At 37.5% G+C, this 22,515-nt stretch overlaps 2 protein-coding genes across 4 annotated transcripts in view; one reads left to right on the top strand and one right to left on the bottom strand.

Annotated features, from left to right (window-relative positions):
* The first annotated feature begins 208 nt into the window (after positions 1–208).
* gins1 (GINS complex subunit 1 (Psf1 homolog)) lies at positions 209–5,658 on the top strand. The gene is made up of 7 exons (XM_073834201.1): positions 209–364; positions 511–575; positions 3,067–3,165; positions 3,269–3,359; positions 3,452–3,568; positions 5,367–5,441; positions 5,523–5,658. The coding sequence occupies exons 1-7, from the start codon at positions 290–292 to the stop codon at positions 5,589–5,591; spliced, it is 591 nt and encodes a 196-aa protein (XP_073690302.1). The 5' UTR covers positions 209–289; the 3' UTR covers positions 5,592–5,658.
* A 43-nt stretch (positions 5,659–5,701) lies between these two features.
* Positions 5,702–22,515, bottom strand: part of ninl (ninein-like) — a 45,853-nt gene continuing 29,039 nt past the window's right edge. For 2 of the 3 annotated variants that reach the window (XM_073834197.1, XM_073834199.1), the window contains exons 14-28: positions 21,070–21,217; positions 20,875–20,943; positions 20,665–20,786; positions 20,041–20,402; positions 15,601–17,223; positions 15,020–15,124; positions 11,948–12,017; positions 11,378–11,662; positions 11,186–11,299; positions 10,959–11,105; positions 10,719–10,868; positions 9,729–9,842; positions 9,428–9,637; positions 7,900–8,013; positions 5,702–6,528 (exon numbers count right to left, since the gene is read on the bottom strand). In XM_073834197.1, coding sequence (XP_073690298.1) covers positions 6,337–6,528; positions 7,900–8,013; positions 9,428–9,637; positions 9,729–9,842; positions 10,719–10,868; positions 10,959–11,105; positions 11,186–11,299; positions 11,378–11,662; positions 11,948–12,017; positions 15,020–15,124; positions 15,601–17,223; positions 20,041–20,402; positions 20,665–20,786; positions 20,875–20,943; positions 21,070–21,217 — 3,825 coding nt within the window. In that variant the 3' untranslated portion in view covers positions 5,702–6,336. The remainder of the gene's footprint in view (positions 6,529–7,899; positions 8,014–9,427; positions 9,638–9,728; positions 9,843–10,718; positions 10,869–10,958; positions 11,106–11,185; positions 11,300–11,377; positions 11,663–11,947; positions 12,018–15,019; positions 15,125–15,600; positions 17,224–20,040; positions 20,403–20,664; positions 20,787–20,874; positions 20,944–21,069; positions 21,218–22,515) is intronic. The other variant, XM_073834200.1, reaches the window with a different exon arrangement.

Raw genomic sequence — 22,515 nt, 5'->3', positions numbered from 1 at the left:
TATATTATGTATATCATTGTATGTAAGATGTTACGCGTTGACGTAAAAGAAACATTATCACTGAAAGGCTTCTTTGAAATGAACTGTTCAAAAGAACCGATTCCCGAAAATGACTCGGACTTTCTGTCACGAGTCTTAACTGTCCTTTTTGGCTCTCCGTAGTAACTCTAACGCCCACGTGATCACAACAACAAAAATTTACCGCGAAATCTCCGAGTGCACTGGAAATTTAGCTAGCTGAGACTTTATCCCAAAATATCGACATCTTTCGGTTATAAACCAGTTTATAATGTTCTGCGAAAAGGCAGTCGAGCTTATTAGAGAACTTCATCGGATGGGCGACGGCCAGCTGCCCGCGTTTAATGTAAGTACAGCACTTTGTACAGTTATTGTAAGTTAACTGACATTGCGGTGTTTAATAGCTGCCATATTTACAGAAGTTAGTAACAATTCTCATTAATATTTAAAAACAAGGTCATACCGGTTTGTCCTGTATTTTTTTTTTCTTAGGAAGACAGTATTCGGCAAGTCCTGGAGGAAATGAAAGCTCTGTACGAACAGAATCAGACTGATGTGTAAGTTGAGTATGTATTCAGCTATCACTAGACTAAAAAGCTTGGTATCTTTGATTAGTTGGCTTGGCAGGATCTGTGCAATCTTGTTATTGATAACTAATTGAAATAAAGCTAAAATAAAATAAATATTGCATGTAGACTTACGTAAAAAACTGAAATAAATTGTTGAAGTACTAAAATTACAAAATAAAGTAAATAAAATTAAAATGTAAAAGTAAATAACATTATTTAAAATGAAATTGAAAAATAAAAGCGAGGTAAAGATATTTTTAAAATTAAAAAAATTACAAAACAAATGACTAAACTAACTAAAACTTAAACTAAATAACTAAAAGGTCAATAAGTAAACAGTAATATTAATCAATAAAATACTATATGGGCCGTTCTATAGAATTGGTGCAAACTGCTGTCCCACAACCAAAAAAACACATTTGTGACCCTGGACCACAAAACCAGTCTTAAGTCGCTGGGGTATATTTGTAGCAGTAGCCAAAAATACATTGCATGGGTCAAAATTTTAGATTTTTCTTTTATGCCAAAAATCATTAGGAAATTAAGTAAAGATCATGTTCCATGAAGATTTTTTGTAAAATACCTACTGTAAACATATCAAAATGTAATTTTTGATTTGTAAAATGCATTGTTAAGAACCTAATCTGGACAAATTTAAAGGTGATTTTCTCAGTATTTAGATTTTTTTTTGCACCCTCAGATTCCTGATTTTCAAATAGATGTATCTCGGTCAAATATTGTCCTATCCTAACAAACTATGCATCAATAGAAAGCTTATTTATTGAGCTAATGAAAATTATGTTGAAATATTTTTTTGTATTTTTTTTCCATTGTTGTTTTTAAAAGTATCTTTTTTATTTTTTTTATTTGTAAATTGTCAAACTTTATTGTAAAAAAAAAAAAATGTGTCCCGCATTTTCATGTCACTACCAAAACAGTGTATATTTTAGTCCATTAGTTGAGGCTAATGATATTACACTTGAAATGTTGTTAAAAATGTAATTGTTGATTTACTTATGAAAAAAAGTTAATAAAATAGCAAAAAAATTATATATTTACAATGTACAGTCGTGGCCAAAAGTTTTGAGAATTACATAAATATTGGAAATTGGAAAAGTTGCTGCTTAAGTTTTTATAAAAGCAATTTGCATATACTCCAGAATGTTATGAAGAGTGATCAGATGAATTGCATAGTCCTTCTTTGCCATGAAAATGAACTTAATCCCAAAAAAAAACTTTCCACTGCATTGTTAAGAAGGCTTCAGGGCGTCCAAGAAAGTCCAGCAAGCGGCAGGATCGTCTCCTAAAGAGGATTCAGCTGCGGGATCGGAGTGCCACCAGTGCGGAGCTTGCTCAGGAATGGCAGCAGGCAGGTGTGAGCGCATCTGCACGCACAGTGAGGCCAAGACTTTTGGAAGATGGCCTGGTGTCAAGAAGGGCAGCAAAGAAGCCACTTCTCTCCAAAAAAAAAACATCAGGGACAGATTGATCTTCTGCAAAAAGTCTGGCGAATGGACTGCTGAGGACTGGGGCAAAGTCATATTCTCCGATGAAGCCTCTTTCCGATTGTTTGGGGCATCTGGAAAAAGGCTTGTCCGGAGAAGAAAAGGTGAGCGCTACCATCAGTCCTGTGTCATGCCAACAGTAAAGCATCCTGAGACCATTCATGTGTGGGGTTGCTTCTCATCCAAGGGAGTGGGCTCACTCACTATTTTGCCCAAAAACACAGCCATGAATAAAGAATGGTAGCAAAACACCCTCCAACAGCAACTTCTTCCAACAATCCAACAACAGTTTGGTGAAGAACAATGCATTTTCCAGCACGATGGAGCACCGTGCCATAAGGCAAAAGTGATAACTAAGTGGCTCGGGGACCAAAACGTTGAAATTTTGGGTCCATGGCCTGAAAACTCCCCAGATCTTAAAATTTGTGGTCAGTCCTCAAGAGGCGGGTGGACAAACAAAAACCCACTAATTGTGACAAACTCCAAGAAGTGATTATGAAAGAATGGGTTGCTATCAGTCAGGATTTGGCCCAGAAGTTGATTGAGAGCATGCCCAGTCGAATTGCAGAGGTCCTGAAAAAGAAGGGCCAACACTGCAAATACCGACTCTTTGCATAAATGTCATGTAATTGTCGATAAAAGCCTTTGAAACGTATGAAGTGCTTGTAATTATATTTCAGTACATCACAGAAACAACTGAAACAAAGATCTAAAAGCAGTTCAGCAGCAAACTTTGTGAAAACTAATATTTGTGTCATTCTCAAAACTTTTGGCCACGACTGTAGATGTAAGTAAAATCCTAATAGGTCAGTATAACCCTTCTTATTAAATTATATATTACTGTGTTTCAGTAGTGACAAATTTGGGGAGGGGACAAATATTCCAAAACTTCCTGAAAATACAATATGAGAATTAACTGCACAATAACCAGAAATGTGTACTCTTTGTAAAAATGCTATTTTTTGTATTTGTAGGAATGAGGCAAAGACAGAGGGCAAGAGCGAGCTGATACCAACCATCAAGTTTCGCCACAGCTGTCTGCTGAGAAACCAGCGCTGTATTTCTGCTTACCTGTATGTGATTCACTAGTTTCTCTTCTTATCTGTTATATCATCCCGTTCACTCTTGTGCACTTTTGACAGGTGTGATCAAACCCATCTCTTTTTCTTTCCCCAGTTATGATCGCCTCCTGCGAATCCGTGCTCTCAGATGGGAGTATGGCAGTGTGCTGCCCTCAACCATTCGGTTTCATATGTGTGCTGAAGAGGTAGGCCTGCTTTTCTTCTGTGTAATGTTAACATATATCACATGTTAATTTTGGTCTGTGACTGACATGCAATTGGAATGTTTATAAATCAGATGGAGTGGTTCAATCAGTACAAAAAGTCTTTGGCAACCTATATGAGGTCAATAGGGGGAGAGGAAGGTTTGGACATAACACAGGATATGAAGCCCCCGAAGAGTTTATACATTGAGGTGAGTGCAGTTTTATTTTAGTAGAAATGGGATACCAATATAGGTTGTATTAGTTTTCTTTTTGAATCTTTTTTTTTTTCTATTTGAAAAAAAAAAAATTAGTAATTTTTGTTTTCTTTTTAATTTATTGTACATTTTAGGGCGTTTTAAATACTGAATGTATACAGTTGAAGTCAAAAGTTTACGTACACTTATTTTGCCAAAGTAAGAGGATCATACAAAATACATGTTTTTTATTTAGTACTGACCTGAATAAGATGTTTCACATAAAAGATGTTTACATATAGTCCACAAGAGAAAATAATAGTTGAATTCATAAAAATGACCTAGTTTACATACACTTGATTCTTAATACTGTGTTGTTACCTGAATGATCCACAGCTGTTTTGTTTTTGTTTTTTTGTTTGTTCTTGAGTCCCTTGTTTATCCTGAATAGTTAAACTTTTCACTGTTATTAAGAAAAATCCTTCAGGTCCCACAAATTCCTTGGTTTTTAAGCTTTTTGTGTATTTCAACCCTTTCCAACAATGACTGTATGATTTTGAGATCCATCTTTTCACACTGAGGACAACTGAGGGACTCATATGCAGCTATTACAGAAGGTTCAAACACTCACTGATGCTTCAGAAGAAAACACGATGCATTAAGAGCCAGGGGGTGAAAACTTTTTGAAATTGAAGATCAGGGTAAATTGAACTTATTTTGTCTTCTAGGGAACATGTAAGTATTTTTGTAGCTTCTGAAGGGCAGTACTAAATGGAGAAAAAAAAAATGAAATGTAGGCAAAATTAGAAAAATGTACACATCTCCATTCTGTTCAAAAGTTTTCACCCCTGACTCTTAATGCATCGTTTTTCCTTCTGGAGCATCAATAGCTGCGTTTCCATTACCTTTTAAATTGCACAAATTGAAATTGCGAATTGAAAATGTGCCTAATCGAAACGTGTCAATTGCGCAAAAACTCCCATATATCGCAAAAAACGTTTTTACACTTGCATGAGGTGGTTTTTCAGGCAATTTGAAAAAGGAATATTTCACAAAACAGCAATGGAAATGTTTTTTTCCTGCATTTACAGGACACATTCGATTAAATATAGCCAAAATCCCACAACAATCCGTTGCCATTACTTATCACGAGAGGAAAAATGTTTTAAAAAAATATAGTTTTTGTATGGTTCAGTCGCATAACATTGGTTAATGGAAACGCTGTCATTTTGCAATACTTTTTAATCGACATTTATAAAATACCATCTAAGTTTTGCGCAAATCTGTAATGGAAATGAAGCTACTGAGTGTTTAAACCTGTAATAGTTGCATATGAGTGAGTCCCTCAGTTGTCCTCAGTGTGAAAAGATGGATCTCAAAATCATACAGTCATTTTTGGAAAGGGTTCAAATACACAAATGCTGAAAAACCAAAGAATTTGTGGCACCTGAAGGATTTTTCTGAAGAACAGTAGGCAGTGTAACTCCTCAGGACAAACAAGAGATTCATGAACAACTATTACCAAACAAATAAAACACCACTGTGGATAATTCTGGTAACAACACAGTATTAGTATTAGGAATCAAGCTTATGTAAACTTTTTAACGTAGTCATTTTTATAAATTCAACTATTAGTAAACATCTATGTGAAATATCTCAATAAGGTCAGTACTAAATTAAAAATACCATGCATTTTATATGATCCCGCTTACTTTGGTAAAATAATTGTTTAAAATAGGTTAACTTTTGACCTATATATAATTTAAAAAAAAAATGAAAATACCTAGACATGTTTGATATTGTTCTTATTCAGGTGCGCTGTCTTAAAGACCATGGGGAGTTTGAAATAGATGATGGCACTGTCATTCTCTTGAAGAAAAATAGCCAGGTAACTATATTCTCAAGAGTTTAAATCAGATTAGAAGGACTGCTCTTTGCTTTACTCATTTCACCCTTTTTGTCATCACAGCACTTTTTACCCAGATGGAAATGTGAGCAGCTTATTCGTCAGGGTGTATTGGAGCACGTCATCTCTTAACAACAAGCAGCTGTATTATGAAAACCTTCCTTCGAGTTCATTTAAATGTTGCAACTTTAAATTCAAATGATCTGTCTAATCAGAAAGCAACACACATACACAGGTAAAACTTGAGTTGGTCACATTCTTTACAGTGATACATGATGCATTTACAACAGTGGTGTCACACTTTCATCTTCCCATAGTTCTAGCTCTTTTAAACAAGGTAATAAGAGACATCTGCAACACTTACAATAATTTATATCAAAGTGGACATTAGTGCATCATGATTGACAATTGTGCAATTACACGATCATATTTGTATCAAAACTGTACAATGTGTGAATACTGTGCTTTTGGTTATTGCACCACAGTGGGCATTAAAATGCAGTAAAAAGAATAGGTCTTTTTTTTTTTTTTTTAACTAGCAAATATGCTTGTAATACACTTACGGTTCGTACCCTACATCACAGTGAACTATTAAAGGAATGCGTAATGCTCTCCTTAACGAAAGATCAAATCTCATACTACAAAAGTCTTGTTCATTGGTATTTGTTTGCCTCTGAAGAGGCCATTAAATTAACTTAACCCTTTTTATACTCTTGACAACAGTAACTCTAAGACTTTGCAGTATCTGTGCTTTCATTTTAACACTAGGATTGCCTTTACAAAAACACAATTCGCACCAAAAGACAAAAGTGCACTAGCGGGTGGGACTTCACAGTCCAGTACAACAAATAAAGGCTCATAATGGAGTGAAACAGGTTTAAGCTGTGAGGGATGCTGGGGCGATTTTACGTAGCAGTTTGTTAAGGGCGACCACTTTCTCCTCCAAAAGGAAGGACTTCTTTTCTGCACTCTTCTGCCTCTGCTCCGTCACTTGAAGAGCCTTCATGAGCTGAGAGTTTTCCACGTACAGGTCCTTCAACAGCAGATCTGACTTGGCATTTTTAGCCAGCTATGGGGTGAAAAAAGTTAGAGGGATGATTGTCACTACATAAAATGTTAAAATAACTACATTGGCCAAAATGTGCACCAAGTCACTGTATCCCTCAATGTGAAGTGCACAGCCTTCTATTTCCAGTGTGAACTGTCACTGGTTGCAGGGCTTCCAAAATCTTACATATTAAATTAAACATTCAAATTAAAGAAAAGGTTCACCACAAAATTAAAATTTGCTTGCAATTTACTCACTTCGTGTCACTTGCTCACCAACGAATCCTCTGCAGTGAATGGGTGCCGTCAGAATGAGAATCCAAACAGCTGATAAAAACATCACAATAACCCACAGGTAATGCACACGACTTCAGTCCATCAATTAATATCTTTTGAAGCAAACGTGTTTGTAAGAAACAAATCCGTCAAGTCCTCAACACATAATATTGCTTTCTCCAGTGAAAAAGTTGTCTTGTCTGAACCAGTAAAGAAATATACTCTGATTAAGCACCATTTACAAGCAAAAACAGTTCAAAACAAATATGTTGGTGGATTTTGATGTAAGAGGACAGGAGATGGACCTTCTGACTGGTGTTCATATGGGCAGTTTAAAGTAAAAAACACTTTGCAAGACTTTAATTGATGGACTGGATTCATGTGGATTATTGTGATGTTTCTATCAGCTGATTGGACTCTCATTCTGATGGCACCCATTCATTGCAGAGGATCCGTTGGTGAGCAAGTGATGTAACGCTAAATTTCTAAAAATCTGCAAATCTTTTCTGATGAACAAACAAACTATTCTACATCTTCGAAAACCTGAGAACAAGTAGATTGTAAATATAGTAAAAACAGAAGATGTCATAGTAAATATTAATAGTCAGTAAGCTAGTATTTAGTTTTGCACATAGCCATATGTGACCCTGGACCACAAAACCAGTCATAAGGTTAAATTTTACAAAACTGAGATGTATGCATCATATGAAAGCTCAATAAATAAGCTTTCTATTGATATATTGTTTGTTAGGATAGGATGATATTTGGCCGAGATACAACTATTTGAAGATCTGGAATCTGAGGGTGCAAAAAATCAAAATACTGAGAAAATCACCTTTAAAGTTGTCCAAATTGAGCTCTTAACAATGCATATTACTAATCAAAAATTACATTTTGATATGTTTATAGTAGGAATTTTACAAAAAATCTTCATGGAACATGATCTTTACTTAATTTCCTAATGATTTTTGGCATAATAGAAAAATCAATAATTTTGACCCATACAATGTATTTTTGGCTATTACTACAAATATACCCCAGCGACTTAAGACTGGTTTTGTGGTCCAGGGTTACATATTTTCTAAATGTGGTTTTAATGCAATTCGTTTCTGGTTACCTGTTCTTTTAGCTGGTTGACTTTCTCCTGCAGCATGACCCGGGTGTTTCTCAGCTTGGCCTCAACCTCATCCATACGCTCCTGCATACTCACCATCAATTTCTCATATTGCTCCTGTTGTTTGATTTAACGGTTTAATAAACATGCTTAAATATGAGATCAATGCTAAAACGTATAATAAGGACTTGCAGGAGAAGTTCACTTCCAGAACTAAAATTAACAGGTAACTTACTCACCCCCTTGTCATCCAAGATGTTAATGTCTTTCTTTTTTCAGTCGTAAAGAAATCATGTCTTTTGAGAGAAACATTTCAGGATTTCCCTCCATATAGTGGACTTCTATGGTGCTCCGAGTTTGAACTTCTAAAATGCAGTTTAAATGCAGCTTCAAAGGGCTCTAAACGATCCCAGCCGAGGAAGACAGATCTTATCTAGCGATGTTTATGTTTTCTGTATTTATATACTTTGTAACCGCAAATGCTTGTCTTTTCTAGCTCTGTGTGAACTCTGTGTATTCTGGTTCAAGACAGTTATCATTTTCTTCTCCACGTTCAAAATCGTCCTACATTTTATTTTATTTTTTACCTTTTTTTGTAAAGGGCGTTTGATGTTTTCTTTGCATGTTCAATTGGTAAACACTGGGTCGGTACTTCTTCAGCGATCCAGGATGATTTTGAAGTTGGAGAAGAAAATTAAATGGGTATTTTTCGACATACCCTAACTGTATTGAACCGGAATACACAGAGTTCACATAGAGCTAGACAAGATGAGCTTTTGAGGTAAGTAAGTATATAAATTGTCAATTCTTTTAGAAAATAATAAGGCCCTTCTTCCTCGGCTGTGATCGTTTAGAGCCCTTTGAAGCTGCATTTTCAAACTCTGGGACACCATAGAAGTCCACTATATGGAGAGAAATCCTAAAATGTTTTCCTAAAAAAACAATTTCTTTGCGACTGAAGAAAGAAAGACATGAACATTTTGGATGACCAGGGGTTGAGTCATTTTTGTTTTGGAAGTGAACTACTACTTTAAAGGGATAGTTCACCTCAAAATGGAAATTCTGTCATTAATTACTCACCCTCATGTCGTTCCAAACCCCTAAGACCTTCGTTCATCTTCAGAACACAAATTAAGATATTTTTGATGAAATTCAAGAGCTCTCTGACCCTCCATAGACAGCAGTGCAACAGATATGTTCAAGGTCCACAAAGGTACCAAGAACATTGACAAAATAGTCTATGTGACATCAGAGGTTCAACCGTAATTTTACGAAGCTACGAGAGTACTTTTTGTTATGCAAAAAAGCTAAAATAACTTTATTCAACAATTCTTCTCTTTTCGTAGCTTCATAAAATTACGGTTGAACCACCGAAAGCTCTCAGATTTCATCAAAAATATCTTAATTTGTGTTCCGAAGACGAACGAAGGTCTTACAGGTTTGGAACGACATTAGGGTGAGTAATTAATGACAGAATTTTCATCTTCGGGTGAACTAACCCTTTAAGAGTTTGAATGTGATGCTGATGTACCTGTTGAAGTCCCATCTGAATGCTGGCCTGCTTGGCCTGAGAGCGAAGCAGATCCTCTAAATCCTGCGTCCTGCGCTGTTGCTCGGCCAGTTGAGTTTGCAGATGAGCCAAGTGCTCGCGGGTGCCAGAACCCACCTGTTCCCTTAGTTCCTGCACCTCGCGTGCATGCTGGGCCTGGACCAGCGACAGAGCACTATCTGCCCTCAATGCCTAAACCACAACATCAAACACACAAAAGTAAGGCCAAAAACATTCATACGCAATTCTCAATCAGTGAGAAGTCTGAAAATGATCTCCAAACCTGTTCATCTGCTTCATGTTTAGCAGTCTGTAGCTCTGCCTGTTTGTTTCTCAAAGTGAGGCACTCGTGTGTCAGTCTCTGAAGTTCCAGCTCCTGAGTCTGCAGCTGAGCCACCTAGAAATATAATAAAGCATATCAGAATGATTTCCGAAGGATCATGTGACACTGAAGACTGGAGAGTTTATGCTATAAATTCAGCTTTGCATCACAGCAACATTTCAAAATATATTTAAATACAAATTTTAAATTGTATTCATATTTCACAAGATTACTGTTATTAATATTTTTGATCAAATGCTTGGTAGGTATAAGAGACTTCTTCAAATGTGACCCTGGACCCCAAAACTTGCAAGTAGCAAGGGTATATTTGTAGCAATAGCCAAAAATACATTGCATTTTATGGGTCAAAATGATCATTTTTTCTTTTATGCCAAAAAAGATTAGGATATTAAGTAAATATCATGTTACATGAAGATATTTTGTAAATTTACTAGTGTAAACATATCAAAACTTAATGTTTGATTAGTAATATGCATTTAGACATCTTTAATGGCCATTTTTCTCAATATTTAAAATTTTTTGCACTTCCAGATTCCACAGTTTCAAATAGATGTATATCGACTAAATTTGTCTTATACTAACAAACCACACATCAACGGACAGCTTATTTATTCAGCTTTCAGATGTACAAATCTCGATTTAAAAAAAAGACCCTTATGACTGGTTTTGTGGTCCAGGGTTACAAATACTTTGAAATTCCCTGTAGTGAATACAGAAGAGGAAAGGTCATAGGTTTGATTCCCAGTGAATGCATGAACTGATCTTTACACTGAATGCAATTAAAGTCATTTTGGATAAATGAAGCCTTATGCATAAATGTAAATGCATTCTACAATGTTCTCTAGAAATAAAATAGGGAGCAATTATGGACAGCTTCTAATTGCATATTAAGAAAAATATGCTGCAAAAGTAATGTTGTTACTGACTAACCTTTTTATGAAGTTCCTCGTTCTGTACTCGCAAACTTTTGCACTCCTTCTGCAGAACGCTGACTGCCGTCTCCTCCTGAAGCCTGTGGGTCTGATGTAACTGCTCCTTGTCTTTCCGCAACTGACGAATGCTCTCCTCAAGCTCCTGGACCTTGTGTTTCACAACAATATTATTATGAAGTTTTTATTATCACTGAATGACCACAAGTACATTTAAATATGTATAAAGATCATTGCTGACCTTGTCCTGAGACTGTTGTAGCATCTTCTGATGTGTGGATGACTCCTGGACGTGAACATCCTTTTCTTGCCACATAGTCAAGATCTGGGAGTTGAGCTGCTCTATCTGGCTTTCTGATTTGTCAAGAGATTTCTCAAGCTTTTCCAGCTGCAAAAACACAAAGCACAATTTCAGCATAAACATGTTCAGTAGCACCGTCATGCTGAGACAAAGCATCAACTTCTCACCTTCTGGTCTCTGTCTGCGGTTTCCTTCAGCAAACGCTCCTTGTCTTCCTCTAGTGCTTGGTTTTTCAAAGTCTGATTGTTCAGTGCCGACTCAATCACTGTCAAATGCTGGAGCTGAAGAAAAAACACTTTCAGTGATTCCTCACAACTTTGAAATCATTTCTTAATAAATCCCACAAAATGAAACCATACCGCCTCCTTGGCCATTTTAAGCTCCCTTTCCAGAAGCTCTTTCTCTTTCTGCCACTGTTCCTGCAGCTTTAGTGAGTCGATCTTTTGCTTTTGAAGGGTTTCCTGCAGCTGTCTGTAGGACACAGCTGCCTCATCGTTCTCCTGACACACCTGTGCTAGCCTGTCAGTCAGCGTCTGCACTGCTCTCTGATCAGTAGACAGCCGGGAACTTAATTCAGCGTTCTCATTGCTAAGCTGCAGGTTTCTCGCACTGAAGTCAAGCACCTCCTCTCGAAATTTGGAATTCTATATTGGAGAAATAAAACGACTGTTAGGAGCAGCAACGAGCGCTTCACAATAATTAAGTTGCTTGGTACTCTTGTGAATGCACATCGAAGACTGACACGAAAGTGAAGAAACGGTTGAAAAAAGTCATTATTTTTGTTTTCTTTGTGCACAAAAAGATTTTTTAGCTTCATAAAATTAAGTCTGATCCACTGATGTCACATTGACTATTTAAACAATGTCCTTACAACCTTTCTGGAACGACAAATAGGGGAGTAATTAATGGCAGTTTTTCCAAGCACTTACCTCTTTCCGTAGCTTCTCCTCTTCTTCTCGATTCTTCATATATTCTCTTTCCACCTCTTCAAGTTTCCTCCTAAATGCAGTGAAATACAATTTGTTTTTGCTAAATAAAATGGCAAAATAAAATATAGCTGCAAGCAGCGATTACCAGGGTTCAAGCTCTTTAAGACATTTAAGCACCTATTAAAAAAGATATTACATATTATTTAGCAAACCTGTAAACACCTAAATCAATGATTAAAATAGCATTTTTGGCAAATCCTGTTTTTTTTTTACATTGATGACTGTTACAGCACCAGCTGTGGTCTCCCCAAAAATTTGTATGCTTGTTTAGAATCACCCGTCGCATGTGCTTTGTGAAGTTTTGAATTTTCCTTTAGGCTTTTGAGTATATTTGGCAGGCCCCTTTTCTAAACAGCCGCGTTATAGCTTCTCAAAGGGTACATTTCAACATTTTGTTGATAATTATTGACCTAGAGAGTCTAGAGAATTTTTTTCTAAATTGACCTTTTTTTTACATTTTGTCAATCATTTAACAAACGGATTGATTGACACCAGTGGTTCTAAAGGCAAAGTTGTTCAGAACGAGGAGGTCTATCGAATGATATGAATATTGTGTGCATGTGTGAAAAACTACACAATATACAATCGTTTAAGCCCTTGAAAATGCAATATCGCCCCCCCCAGTGGCCAATTTCTTTTAAATTTCTCAGATCTTTAGGGCCATGGGTCAAACAGGCCCACCGAGTTTTATTCCGATGGACCTCCGTTAACCTTGTCTAATAGGTGCTTAAAGTTAATCTGCTAATGGCGGCCTTGTTATTTGAGATACGCAAATGTCAGTAAATCTCCATATTTCCTTAAATGTCCATATAGTTTGTGGCGCATTTGAAGACCGATCGTGTGCACCGATTTTCATGTCGACAGGAAGAATGGATGAATAGTTATGGCTGATTTTTCCCCCTCTTACAGCAACACCAAGTTCCCAAGCTCGACAACCTTTTTCACATAAGCTCAGATTCAGCACTTACATCCATGTTGTGAGTTTGGCAAATATATCTCATTCCATTCAAAAGTTATATCCATTTTAGTAAAAGCGGTCCAGCCCCTTTCAAACTTTTTGATGTCCCCTTGTGCTGGAGAGTTGAAGGTTGAACTTATTTTGATAATTATTGATATTCACTGTCCAGAGAATCTTCCTGCACTGATTTGGTTCTGATCAGGTGAAAAACCTTGGACTAGCTCACAAAAGTAGGTTTTTCAAAAAATGCAAAATACCCCCAAATTTTGCAGGCTGACAGACAAATCCGAGCCTGCGTGAACGGTTTAGGAGTTATGAGCAATTTCATACTGTTGATCGCTGTAGCGCACCCGTCAGGCCAATTAGGCCGAGCCTTGGTGACATTGTAGACAGTGCGAGTACTACCATCCCTCCAAGTTTCCAAGTCTCTACGACTTACGGTTTGGTCTGCCCGATCATGTGGTTTCATGTGGAGATTGCTGATACTTGGCCAGTATAACAATTGCAATAGGGTTTCAGCGCCATGCGCTTGAACCCCAAATATATAAATACACTGACCAAAATTATAAATGCAACACTTTTGTTTTTGCTCCCATTTTTCATGAGCTGAACTCAAAAGATCTAAGACTTTTTCTAAGTACACAGAAGGCCTATTTCTCTCAAATATTGTTCACAAATCTGTCTAAATCTGTGTTTGTGAGCACTCCTTTGCCGAGATAGTCCATCCACCTCACAGATGTGACATATCAAGATGCTGATTAGACGGCATGATTATTGCACAGGTGTGCCTTAGGCTGGCCACAATAAAAAGCCACTCTAAAATGTGCAGTTTTATCATACAGTACAATGCCACAGATGTCAATTTTTGAGCCAATGTGTGCAATTGGCATGTTGACTGCAGGAATGTCCACCAGGGCTGCGTTTCCCAAAAGCATCGTAAGCTTAAGTACATCGTAGACCCATTGAAACCAATGGAGCTATGATCAACTTAAGCTTACGATGTTTTTGGGAAACGCAGCCCTGAGCTGTTGCCCGTCAATTGAATGTTCATTTCTCTACCATAAGCTGTCTTCCAAAGGCACTTCAGAAAATTGAACAGTAAATCCAACCAGCCTCACAATCGCAGACTATGTGTAACCACACCAGCCCAGAACCTCCACATCCAGCATCTTCACCACCAAATCCAGCCACCCGAACAGCTGCTGCAACAATCGGTTTGCATAACTAAAGAATTTCTGTCGTTGTAACCAATTTGAGTGGACAAACACTTACATTTGATGGTGTCTGGCACTCTGGAGAGGTGTTCTCTTCACGGATGAATCCCGGTTTTCACTGTACAGGGCAGATGGCAGACAGCGTGTATGGTGTCGTGTGGGTGAGCGGTTTGCTGACGTCAACGTTGAGGATCGAGTGGCCCATGGTAGCGGTGGGGTTATGGTATGGGCAGGCGTATGTTATGGACATGGCATTTTGAATGCACAGAGATACCGTGATGAGATCCTGAGGCCCATTGTTGTGCCATTCATCCACGACCATCACTTCATGTTGCAGCATGATAATGCACGGCCCCATGTTGCAAGGATCTGTACGCAATTTCTGTAAGCTGAAAACATCCCAGTTCTTGCATGGCCAGCATACTTACCAGACATGTCACCCATTGAGCTTGGGATGCTCTGGTTCGGCGTATACGACAGCGTGTTCCAGTTCCTGCCAATATCCAGCAATATCTGGTCACACCAGATACTGACTGGTTTTCGGACCCCCCCAATATAGTAAAACTGCACATTTTAGAGTGCCTTTTATTGCGGCCTGCCTAAGGTACACTTGTGCAATAATCATGGCATCTTGATATGTCACACCTGTGAGGTGGATGGATTATCTCTGCAAAGGAGAAGTGCTCACTAACACAGATTTAGACAGATTTGTGAACAATATTTGAGAGAAATAGGCTTTTTGTGTACATAGAACTTGAACACAGCTCATGAAAAATGGGGGCAAAAGTGTTGCGTTTATAATTTTGGTCAGTGTAGTTGACAAGTCAAAGATTTCTTTACCTCTTTTTGTTGATCTCCTCCTCCAATGATTTGACATCCTGCTGTAAGACAGCAAGCCTGTCTTTCACTGCACTGTTTTCAGACATGACCTCGTCAAGTTGAGACCTAGAATTGGAAACCAAAATATAGAGATCAGCTCTCCATAATCTTTCCCATCTCTGCACTTTTAGGCAGCTTAGTACAGAAAGCAATATAATTTCAGGGACAATGACCATTTCTGTAGCTAGATTTTCAAAAATTCTAAAGATTATGGTGGCAAACACAGAAATGTAATATTAATGCAATTAAAAGGATGCAATGACACACTTTCAATCAGAATACATACAATAACTTATTAATAGTGAGGTTGCATGCATGTCAGTGATATCAACATCATTCAGTTAGTGAGATGCAGCCTGAACAATCAAAGCACGTCTACGGTTAATGAAATCTCATTGTGTAAAACACTCTTGGACAGACACAAAAGTAGTGAATGGTCAATTCTTGGCATCCATACGGGAGAAACGGCGATTGGATCAATGCAGCAATGGTTAGTTTCGGTTCTGTTTCGACGGTCATCTACCAGCTGGAGAACCACAAACCTGTGGGGACTGGTCATCTCTTGTTCTAAAGCCATGACAAGTCCCTCCATCTCCAGAAGCTGTTCTTTCAAATGGCTCTTCTCGCATTCAAAGGACTCCTCCATCTGCTGAAGCTCTGTTTGGGAGTCCATCAGCGACTGTTGTAGTTGGTTGGTGGTATTGTCAGCTTCCTCCCTCAGAGAGCATAGCTCTTGCTCTTTATGCTCCAACTCTTTGGTCAAAAGTTGAACCTGACCAGAGAGATGTGTGACGTTCTTAAACAGCTTCATCTTCAGCTGAACCTCATTCCAGAGCAAATCCATCTCTTCGGCTTTGGCTTCAAGTTGACGATTGAGTTCCTGCATTTGATTGTCTTTTCTCTGCATCTCCAGTGCAAGTTTATCTGCGTTCTCCTTGAGTTTGGCAGACTCAACCTCCATTTTGACAATCTGAGACGAAAGCTGGTCTACAAGTTGCTGATAGCTAGAATTCTCTTGTTCAAGACGTTTTTTTTCTTCTTGCTGCAAATTCAAATGGGCTTGGAGCTGTTCAACCTTACCCTGTTCCACACAAAGAGAGCCTTGAAGCTTAAGCTCCATCATGTGCATCTGATCCCACTCCTCAGAAAGACTATTGCCCTGTGTTTGTAGCTGTTTGAGAACCTCACATTGACCCGTGAGCTCCTCTATGAGTCGATCCCGCTCCATCTCCACAGCATTTAGCTCAGAAGCCTGTCTTGCAAGATCGTCATCTCTGCTTTTCAATGCCTCGTGCGTTTTGGCCAAGTTTTCTTGAAGCTCTACTAGTTCTTTAGCTTGCTCTCTCAGCTGCATTTCCTGCTCACCAAACGCAGTAGATAGATGACTGCTGCTTCCCTGTATAATTTTGATCTCCTTCTGCCAGGTTTCAGATTTAGTCCTCCAGTTCTCTAGATCTTTAGTCAACTGAGAAACTCTGTCAAGAAGCTCTTGTTCCTTCTCTTTTTCTTTTACAAGCGTCTCCTTTAGATCTTGAATACTTCCATCTGATTCTTTCTGCAGTTGTTCCTTTTGATTCAGAACCTCTTGCTTTTTTTCTCTCTCGGCTTTAAGCTTTTGCTCTAGCTGATAGAGCTTATTGCAAAGCTTTTGTTCTTTCTCATTTCTGATTTCTATTTCCTTCTCTTTGGCATGAAGTTCTGTAGTCAAATGCTGGATGAGGGCATCTTGAGCTTTCATGGAAACCGTGTTGTCTTCCAGCTGAACACACATCTCTTCCAGCTTATCTTCTAGCTGTTTTTGTAATATGAGCAGCTCCTCCTCAGCCCTGGATGCAAGCTCTACCTGAGCTTCCATGAACTGGATGTGTTCTTCTAGCTTCTTGACCTCCTCCTGATGTTCCTCCTCCAGTTTCTTCCTTTCCTGTGCCACCCTGCTGCAGATCTGAGCTTGCTCTTCACTCCAGCGCTCAGTGCTGAGGAGACGCTCCCGGCGTGCCTCCTGTTCCAGCTCCTGAACTCTTGACTCCCACGCACCAACTTCTCTACGATGCTGCTCCGATTGCTCCTGCAGACAGCTGCGCTCGAGGTGCAGCTGGTGAAGGAGGCTGCGCTGAGCCTCACTGTGTTGTGCCTTCATGTGCAATAACTGCTGCTCTGCCTTTTCCCTGGGACACAACAACATGCTGATATGTCTAAGTCTAAATTCATGGCAATGTCATGGATACCAAGGAAAAATGTACTTTCTCCCTACAGGCATGTTGGTTAAGAGGTTTAACTTATCGTTAAACAACTGGGTAGGCGATATGACAAAAATCATATCAAAGTAACAATGTACACTATATTGCCAGAAGTACCGGGACACCCCCTTCTAATGAACCGGTTTAATTACTTTAGTAATTTCCATGAATACAAATCTTAATGTTTAAGCATATAATGATATTCTAGGGAATTGTGTGCTTCTTATTTTGTAGCAACAGTTTGGACACAACCCTTTTCTATTCTAACATGACAATGCCTCTGTGTATAAAGCATGGTTCATAGAGAAATGATTGATTCAGTCAGTGTGGAAGAATTTGACTGTTCTGCATAAAGCCAAGTCCTAATCCCAGCTGAACATCTCTGGTGTGACTTTAAATGCAGACATTGAGCCAAAAACTCATCACCAAACACCAATGACTTGTACATATGGGTACAGTCATTTTAGACACTTCCAAAACTGGTGCAACAGAGATGGAAATACAATATTTGAATTCATGAATTATGCTTCTATCTTTGTTGCCACAGTTTTGGAAGTGCCTTTTTCTGTTCTAAAGAAGGAGGTGTCCCAATACTTTTGTCCATATAGTGTATGTACAAGTTTGGTGTTTGGTGATGAGTTTTTGGCTCAAAGTTTGCATTTAAAGTCACACCAGAGGTGTTCAGCTGGGATTAGGACTTGGCTTTATGCAGACCAGTCAAGTTCTTCCACATTGACTGAATCAATCATTTCTCTACGAACCTTGCCTTATACACAAAGGGACTGTCATGTTAGAATAGAAAGGGTCCTGTCCAAACTGTTTCAATAAAATTAGAAACACACAATTCCCTAGAATATCATTACACGCTTAAACATTAAGATTTGTACTCGTGGAAATTACTAAAGTAGTCACACCTTTTCATTAGAAGGGGGTGTCCCAATACTTTTGGCAATATAGTATATATCACAAAGTTATTTTTGCTTTAAAAAAGTACTACCATGTAAATTATATATACACACACATTTCCTCTTATTAAAGTTACAAAAAGTAATTTAGTCAAGAGATTTTCTCTTTTTTGTTGTTTAACATCAATGACAGACAGCAGGACTTTAAGAGCTGACTGGCTCCAAAATACTGTTGCACGTGTTTTCTTTCACAGCTGTTTACTTTTAACTTTAACTAAATTACTGTGTTTACAAGGATACTTGCACAGACGGGCATTTTGACGCATACAAGTTTGTGTATTTAACCGTTCAAGGCCTATAAAGTGGCAAAAATAATTCGGCTCAATACTCCCATGCTCTATGAGCCCAGTCTTTACGTCTGTGCACCTCTCTGACAGCACTCAGAAACAGCACACGCATATAGTGAAATGGGTTCTCTTTCACTGCTGTTTGTGTTTCAATGGCTTAAGATTACTTGTTTTTAAACCGCAAAACTTAAAAATGCATACAAATGTGACCATTTAGCACAGCATTGTCACATGCGCTTGTTACCGCGATACCTCAATAGACCAAAAACTCTGCGCCTCATGCAAGTAATATTAATATTATAAATATACTGTGACTAATTTCAAAATGACTTTTAATGCAACTTTTAATTTAACTTAAAAAAAAAAAAAGTTTATGTAAGTTTAATACTTACATTTTCAATCCCGTTTTAATTATTTTTATGAATGCTGTTAAGTTTAAAGGATTTGTTGTGGAGTGAGGGGAAGTTTATAGTGTTTATAATGTCTGTAAATGTGTTGTTTTAGTATTTTACATTATTTCATTTGTAAATAATTTGTGTTTTGACCAGCTGTGATTTACTGTCAGATGCAACTTTTTTCTGAAAAATGGGGTAAATTGATGAATCACACTAAACCTGAGAAATATTATATGGCCACTGCAATTTTGGCATCATGCATTTTCTTTTTCCCTACCAATTAAGCACATTTATCCTAAATTCTCATTACTGTAATGCATTCAGATGTTTTTAATAAAAGTTGTTTTTAAATTCCCATTTTTTAAAAATTGCACTAAATAGAATTAAATATGTTTGCATTACTGAAATAAGAATTATTATAAAATAAAAAAGTACATAATAATAATATAATAATGATATAAAAATTACATAACATACAAATATAAAAATTTTATTTTTTGTTTGTTTGTTTTTTAGAGATATATGACCCAGGCATACACTACCAGTCAAAAGTTTTTGGACAGCAAGATTTTTAATGTTTTTTGCTCACCAAGCCTGTATTTATTTAATCTACAATACAGCAAAAGCAGTAATATTGTGATATATTTTTACAAATTAAAATAACTGCTTTGAATTTGAATATATTTTAAAATCTAATTTATTCCTGTGATTTCAAAGCTGAATTTTTAGCATACTTGCTCTAGTCACATGATCCTTCAGAAATCATTCTGATATTCTGATTTGTAAAAATATTTCAAAAAGTTACTGTTGCTGTACTTCGGATCAAATTAATGCAAGCTTGGTGAGCAGAAGAGACTTCTTTAAAACACATTACTGTCCAAAAACGGACTGGTAGTGTATTTGACAGGTTTATAGTGATATATACCATTTCTTCATTTTATTTTATTTTATTAACTAAAGAGTCCTAAAGACTGTCTCAGCACTGACAAGCCTTTTGTCTTCTCACATAGTAGCTTTTTTCTAGTATGTAGTAAGACTAAAGTCTACACTGGATGAGCTGCACCTAATCCTTTACCAGACCACTTGAGTGACACTTACCTAACGAGCAGCACTTCCTGGTCCATCTTGAGCTTGAATTCTGCCTCTAGCTGATCTTTCTCTGAGGTGAGGCGCAGCACGATGTTACTGATCTCACGAGCGTAGTTCTGCTCCAGTTCTGCCTGTTCCCGTTGAATTCTCCGCTCTTGCTCTGGACCCCAGGCTCCTCCTGCAGCATTCTTACCCCTCAGCTCTGCTTCTAGCCGTTCAACAGCTCGACGCATTTTCTCTGCCCGCTCCTCTGCCCGAGCCTTCAGTTCCTCCAGCTCACTGATCTCCATCTTAAAGCTCTGTGATATGTCCTTCCGCTCAACCTCCATATTTTGCCGCATCAGCTCCATACTACGCTCATAGAAATTCACCTGTTGAAACAAAATTAAGACCATGACTTACTTTCCCTCTACAATAATGTTTTGTTTTCAACATCTGTGTTGCCAATTTGCAATTGAATCCCATTAATCATTGTTCAACTCTACAAGGTTTTAATTGGTACCTGGTAAAAATGTATGTCTAAGAGAAGCTTTTTCCATCAGTTCTGACTGGTTGAATCTAAACTAATTCCAATCTAATTTGAAAAGGTTTCTTGTAACAAACCTATTTAATGTTTGCATACTATGCCTGTACCTTAGTCTCCAGTTGGATCTTTAAGTCCTGGACCTCTTGGTCATATTTCTCCTTCATCTGCTCCATGGCCAGTTCTGTCTCGATGCTCACAGCGGGAGCCAAACTCTCCAAGGAACCCAAGGCTGAAGAGACACACCAAAGCAAACTATGACCCACGTGTATGGATACATTTTATAGGAAAAGGATAACTTTGTTTTTATAATTCCTCACCATTCTTGTCAATGACTTGGAGCTTTTTTCTGACCTGAGGCGATGTACCTTTCTTCATTTCTGGATCATCTGCAGAACAAAACAGATAGGATGAGCTGTTAATTCAACAGTTTACTAGGTAAACTTAGATATAACTTCTAGATCTAGAATGGTAATCTAATTGGATTTTTAAATCAAAATACTTGTCAAATTCACCAGAATCTGATTCAGTGGTTAATGCTCTTCGGCTTGACCAGTCATGACCAGTCAGGCTACTTCTGGAACGTCTTGTTCTCCTTCCTGAGCCCTGAGATTTCAACAACTCCAGCTCTGAATGCAACTCGTCATTCCTGTCCTGCAACTCCTGTATTTAGTGGGGCGGAGACACAGGGTCATTTACACAAGTAAAACTATTTTTTTTTCTGCATTTCCTGAAACAAAGATGTAATGCAGAGGTGAAACATTTAACTGTCACCAAATGGAACAGCAAAAAATTACAAATGGCTTACTTACAGATGTCTCTGTAAATATTTGAAAAAAAAAAAAGTGTTTTAACATAAAAAAAATATATACACATAACACATCTGCTTTAAGAACTATAAAATGTCTAATAGTTTTATATACATTTATCCATCTTATTCTTCAAGTAAGCTTATGGGCGAGATTTCTGGTTTATTATTCGCTATAGGGAAATAACGAGAACAACAACAACGTGCAGAAAACGGTAAAATTGTTTGTACTACAAACAAGTGCGTCATCTATAATTAAGATAATACGTTAAAATTACATGGTAAGGCACACTAACTTGCAATATTAAACGGCAAAACAAGCCGTTTTGTACAGCTGAAAATGGCTGGAGCTGGTAAGACCAGAAGCCAAACCCATAAAATTTACAAATGGCCACGCTTGGTGGATAAATATAAAAAAAAATACATACAAGACACCACAGATGAATGGGGGGGGGGGGAATGATTATCACCATACTTCCCCCAGTTGATTGATTACATTAAGAACTGCAAACTTTTGTGTCAAGTTTTCTAAAATATCATTGTATAATTAAATATTCACTAATTTGCATACATTTCTGAAACAGAAATCTAAACATTGGATGACAGTAGAGTTAAAGGTTTTTACAGAGAGGATGTTGGATCTGTTTTTAAATCACTTCACAAATCACAAAAATTCTGTCATCAGCCAGAAAAAAAAAATATTTTCACCATGTTTTTAGAAATAAAATGTAAAAAAATTAAGGAAATTTTATACATCTCTGTAAAATCTTTTAAGAATATAAATTGGAACTCCACATTTCTGAAGAAAACTGCCTTTAACTATATTTACTGTAATTAAAATCTACAGATGCAAATAGATAAAGTACAATAAAATAAACACTTTTTGGGATAGTTCACCCAAAAATGAAAACTCTGTCATTAATTACTCACCCTCATTTCTTTTTAAACCTGTAAGGCCTTTGTTCATCTTCAGAACAAATCCAAGAGATTCCAGCTTCGTAAAATTAAGGTTGAACCACTGATGTCACATGGACTATTTTAATGATGTCCTTACTAACTTTCTGGGCCTTGAACATGGTAGTTGTTGTCAGTGCAGGGTCAGAAAGCTCTCGGATTTCATAAAATATCATTTTTCTTTTATGCCAAAAATCAT

The sequence above is a fragment of the Garra rufa genome, chromosome 2 (assembly GCF_049309525.1).
Source record: "Garra rufa chromosome 2, GarRuf1.0, whole genome shotgun sequence".
In the NCBI taxonomy this organism is placed as follows: Eukaryota; Metazoa; Chordata; class Actinopteri; order Cypriniformes; family Cyprinidae; genus Garra; species Garra rufa.
This window is presented reverse-complemented; position numbering and strand designations above follow the sequence as displayed.

What these genes read in the sequence shown, in the direction of transcription:
- gins1 (XM_073834201.1), top strand. Translation starts at nt 290, where the DNA reads ATGTTCTGCGAAAAGGCAGTCGAGCTTATTAGAGAACTTCATCGGATG. An exon ending in CGAAGAGTTTATACATTGAG is followed by an intron (nt 3,569 to 5,366) that starts GTGAGTGCAGTT and finishes GTTCTTATTCAG; the next exon opens with GTGCGCTGTCTTAAAGACCA. An exon ending in TCTTGAAGAAAAATAGCCAG is followed by an intron (nt 5,442 to 5,522) that starts GTAACTATATTC and finishes TTGTCATCACAG; the next exon opens with CACTTTTTACCCAGATGGAA.